At 38.7% G+C, this 5,249-nt stretch overlaps 1 protein-coding gene across 1 annotated transcript; it reads right to left on the reverse strand.

Annotated features, from left to right (window-relative positions):
- Positions 1 to 1,504: 1,504 nt before the first annotated feature.
- zfand1 (zinc finger, AN1-type domain 1) lies at positions 1,505 to 5,235 on the reverse strand. The gene is made up of 8 exons (XM_020586408.1): positions 5,135 to 5,235; positions 4,665 to 4,707; positions 3,510 to 3,549; positions 3,254 to 3,381; positions 3,008 to 3,099; positions 2,690 to 2,808; positions 2,402 to 2,557; positions 1,505 to 1,746 (listed from the first exon to the last, which is right to left on the reverse strand). Exons 1-8 carry the CDS (start codon positions 5,187 to 5,189, stop codon positions 1,570 to 1,572), a joined length of 810 nt encoding a protein of 269 aa, XP_020442064.1. The 5' UTR covers positions 5,190 to 5,235; the 3' UTR covers positions 1,505 to 1,569.
- Positions 5,236 to 5,249: the final 14 nt, after the last annotated feature.

The raw sequence follows: 5,249 nt of genomic DNA on the forward strand, positions 1-5,249 counted from the left end.
GTGTTTGTAAAGGTATATGACTAATTAATGTGGCGAATACGTTGAATTTCTTCATAGAAATGTGCCAGTTATGGGCAATGCGTTCCGTTCTACATTAAAAGTAAATCGGGCACAACTAACTACATATACCAGACTATACTTACATGCTCCTTACAATGCAGGATTTTGTCGAGTGTTTCTACAATGTATTTATTAGGCTCTGAAATGATCTTTTAACAGCCAAACTGTAACTATAATCCATCAGTACGGTGGACTGCAGCGCCCCCTTGTGGACACATTTGGACAAAAACACTTTCAGTAAACCACCGCCCCTCCCCCACTACGTTCAACTCAAGTTGTCTAATCGTCTTCCTACTGAATTACACATCTTCCCCAAGGTTTACTTACCAAGCAGTATTTTCAGTAGAGACTGAAGACGCCGGGTTCAAAAGTCAATCCGCTGATTGTAACGTTACAGACTTCTGGTCTTAAAACGAGTAACGGCCCCGCTTTATTGTTGACCTGCTAATGTTATCTAGCGATTAGCTTGTTTGCTATTAGCGGTCCTTGTCTTCACTTCACAGCTGATCGCTTAATTCACACTCGAACTTAAGCATCTTTCAAAAGAACTCGGTCGAGAATGAATTATTCTGAGACTTTTTAAATTTATAGAAAAACTGCTCTTCCCGATTAAATGCGATGAGATTACATCCAAAGAGTGTTTGCGTTCGTCGGAGTCTGTCTGCAGCGGCATCCCTTTCGACCTAATTTTACAAAGTGATTTGTATCAGCTAGACCAAGTCGCCCTTTATTAAGCGACTCGATCCGATAGGTAACAACTAACGAGCTGCCTAGTCCAAAAATTTACCTAAACGAATTAATGGTTCTGTAAATTTTCTGCTACGTCAAAAACACACCGATACTTATCAAAACAACGGAACCCACTGAGGGGAGTAACGCAGAGCCTTTTTATTTATATGGATCTGATGCTCACGCCCACGTTTCTCAAGGCCCGCTTCTGATTTGCTACTTAAACTGTCCATAAACTCTAAGACCCATGTCATTGGCTAAGATTTGCTCCGTCAGTCCCCAAGCTTTACCTGTGTCAAATTGGTAGACTCGACTGTTTATCGCTCAAAAACAAAAACGGCAACTTATGGTTTTGGTTGTATCTAATATACATATGTTCAGTATTCATCTCTCATTGATGTAGGCTTTTGAGCAGTCAAAAATGTATAAATACATATATTCTCTGTCTAGTTCTACAGAGGTCACTTTGACTGCCCATCTTTACTTTGTGTGTAGTTCAGTTTTATTTGCTTTATCCTTCCAATACACGTAAATGTCACCCACTAATATGGGTCATGGTTTGGTTAATTCACTGTAACTAAGTGGCGTGCATACAGCTAAAAATGTAACACTTTGCACACAAAAGGAATTAACATGCTACATTTCCTCATAACCAAGTAAAGCTACATCTTTTATAAAAATCCATCCTTTACAAACATACTTCCCAAATCCAGTATTACAAGTTAACATTTTATTGATGAAAATACAAACAGCATACAGGAAACAAGCAGTGTTGGATGGTTAGGTCTGTGTTATATAGTCAGACACATCCTCCAGGGCTGTGCACTCACTTTCTAGATACTCCAGGATCACATTACCCCCATTATACAGTGGGGTTTGTGGGTGAGCCAGCAATGAGAGCAAAGTATCATCCATCCGCAAAGCCTCACCTGTCTGGGGATGGCATAGCCGCAGCTTCTGTAAACAGATGGAAGAGAGGTACACTGTTGAGACTTATCCAAGAGATATACAGTATGCTCTATTTTTATCCCAGCCACATTTACATTTGAATTTGTTTTAGAACATATTTATGGTTGGGGAAAAACATGGCTTGAAAAATTATTTAAATATGGCAGTCTTTTCTGAATGCTATTCCTTCACTGAGAAAGATTCTATCTCAGAGGAGCTGTAAAACTAATTAATCATCCATTTCATTCATCACAAAGTAACTTTATATATTAGTGGCTATGCACTACAAAACCTTAGTGCACAAGTTACTGTAACATTATGTGGCTTTCATGCTCGTAACAAAAACAGTGACATGCAAAATATTTAACACCAGCTAACCAGATTTCCTGTCAGCAGTGCTCTCTCTTGCTGCTGTCATATACTGTGGGCAGGAAAGTGGTCTGCAAAAAGAGTTGATCTTTTTTGTGCAAAAATTGTGTAGTTATGGTGGAAAACTCTTTTTGCTTTAAAATTATTTGTAGGCTTAAATGTTGACAGCCATCCCTTTTCCCTTCTTTTAGCAAATGTAAGTTTTTTTGTAAAGAAAGTACAGTGAGAGGTGGGAGAAGTGGGTTGGTTATTTTGCTGTAGTTGTAACTGCATGTCTCTACCCCTCATGTCTTACCTTAGATGTCAGTACATTATTGTAGTTTTTGAGGTTAGCTTGAGAGGCTGCATAATCCACCACTTTTCCCACACTCCATTTGGAACAGAAAAACATGGGTTGGTTGGAGTCTTTAGATCCTTTAGGGAGATAAACTTGAAAATAGGTTCTCTCTGTCTAGAAAGCCAAAAAAGGAGAGAAGCAGTCAGCCTAACAAAATAATGACCATAGAATGATACACAAGGGTACACTGTAGATACTATGCAAGAAGCTTTTTTTAAATAAAATACATAGAGGCTTGGATTTTACCTGTGGCAGTCCCTTGTCTCCTGCAGCATGCAGCTTCAGTTTCATTAATGCTACCTTGGCTGCAGTTGCACTATTTTTTGCTCCTCTGCGTCCTTTGCTTTTGGTTGTATCCTTTGACTCTGAGGGGTCACAAAAAAGTAATACAAACACAATCCAAATGTAATCAGGTTCAGTAATCAACAGATGTGCATTAGTTATGACAAATTTGAGAGCATTTTGTTTAATAATGATTCCATGTGGAGAAAAAAAGGGAATGACAGGAGATTCTGACTGCAGCCAACTTGTGATGAGCTCTGCCTGTATGACACTGTAACTGACCCACAATCTTCTGCACCAGCTCTTTAGTGGCTACCATTCGTGGCTGAGGGACCTCTAACTTCTCACACTTATGATCATCTTGATGACGGTGGCTGTAAGATAATAAAGATGTGAACCTTTCCATTAACCTGTTTCATTTATAACAAAGTAGTTTAGATAATGAAGGTATTACAATAACCCCAGATAAGCACATGCTTACGCTGCTTTATAAAAGGGTTGATGAGAGAGAAGAAAGTATGAACCTACGCCAAACAGAAATGTTTTTCACACTGTGGACATATTACTGGCAGCACTTCCTTTCGCTTGCAGTCTTTAAATGTGCATGGATAACTTGTACTGCCACCCACTGTCCGCGATTCCCTTTTTATCAGCTCCTGCACACAGGTAAGAGGGAAAAAGACTCAAAAACCAGCACAGCCACTGTACAAGCACCAGTGCAGAGGAACAATGTCCCAGGAGTAATCTTATCTAAGAAAAACATGTCATCAACAGTAGGGCTTACCTCTGAACATGAATGTGCCTCTCTGCTTCTGTGTTCAAGGCTGTAAGAGACAAAAGGATGAGTACCTCTGATAAAAAAAAAAAAAGACAAACAGTATGTGAAATAGTCTGACATGAGAAGTAACCAAGTACATTTATATTCACTGTGATTATGAGGTACCTTGTTGACTTACATTTCAGAACACACATTGTACCTTTTTACTCCAGTTTGATTTCAGAATACACATTGTACCTTTTTACTCCAGTTTGACACTGGACTTTTGAGGGTGATACTGTTAACAAAATGTGAAACTTTCACAAAATCTGGCAATATAGTGGCTGATGTTTATTCACCAAAAACATTGGTGAGAAGGAAGGTTTATAGTTGGCAATCATGGCAAAGATATGACCTGAAGGGTGTATTTTACAGTCAGAAAATTAATTTGATCTAATGGACAAAATATGTAAAGGAGACATTATTTCTAAATTTTTTCAAATATATTTGCTATTTACTTTTTGGCAAAAACACAGCATAGGCTGATACCAATAAATCTGTGAAGAATCACAATCAATCAATAATATCAGCACGGCTCATCATGCTCCGTTACTTTGCAGGTTAATGTTATTTTTAAGAAAGTACCATTTTAAATACAACACTATAAATCCTTCACAAGCTGTTGAACGTTATGAAGAAAGCCTCTTGGTCAAACAGCAGAGCATTTTCAGTCAGAGACTTATTTAGCTCTACTGTGACAAAAATCGCTACAGGGAGTCTTTCCAGCCAACTGCAATCACAATGTACAATGACTCCTCTGTTGGGAGGGAGATCTCCTCCTCTGACAAACAATCTATATATCTGTACATCTGTATATACAGATGTGTTATACAGTATGTTAATGCTCAACCTTACCTGCACCTTTCTGTACATATATTTTTAGATTATCTACCTGACTTACACCGATGTACAGTGTAGTATTGTATACAGTTTACTTTATTAAAATGTGCATAAGTGTTTATTAGTCTCCACAACTATTTTAGGATACTTTTCTACTTTATTTTATTGTCTGTCTATTTCAACTGAGTATTTTCGCAATGTATTTTCCTACTTGGAGTTAAGAACCTTACTTCTTCCACTACTCTGGAAACAGGTTCACACCGGGAGACTGGGAAATCTTACCAGAAAACACCACTGCAGGAATCACAAACAAATGGAAGAAAATCTGTAGGACGAATGGGGGGACCAAACTGTCAGGTCATTGTCAGAACAGAGATCTTTCAATAGCACACTGCACATTTTAGCGTGTGATTGACTGTTAACGATAGATTAAGTAATGGCACATATAAATAGATAACTTACCAAAAGTTACCACGTCCATTTACAGCTGTGCTAACAGGCTAAGTTATAAGCCAGAATGAAACGTCTCACGATTAAAGTTAGTCGTGTTTAAGAAGATGCTGTAAACAATACTGGTGTCGGACAAAGATATGCGGTTAGCTCTCTAGCTACAAACCCTGTATTCAAATGGTGTTAGCGCCAGCTAGCTGACAGGCTAAACGCGTTGCAAGACACTTTATGTGACCCTAGGTCAAAAAATCTGCACACACCAATATGTGTTTTATTGCAACTCAGACGAAGTTGAAACAAACCTTTTAGATTGCAGGAATCGAACTGGCAATGCTTCCCAATGTCTAACTCAGCCATTAGTCGGCGGCTAGCCGTGAGACTGTAGACGTAAACACGAACTTTGAACCCGCCGGACAA

This window comes from Monopterus albus, unplaced genomic scaffold (assembly GCF_001952655.1).
Source record: "Monopterus albus unplaced genomic scaffold, M_albus_1.0 scaffold405.1, whole genome shotgun sequence".
NCBI classification, from domain to species: Eukaryota; Metazoa; Chordata; class Actinopteri; order Synbranchiformes; family Synbranchidae; genus Monopterus; species Monopterus albus.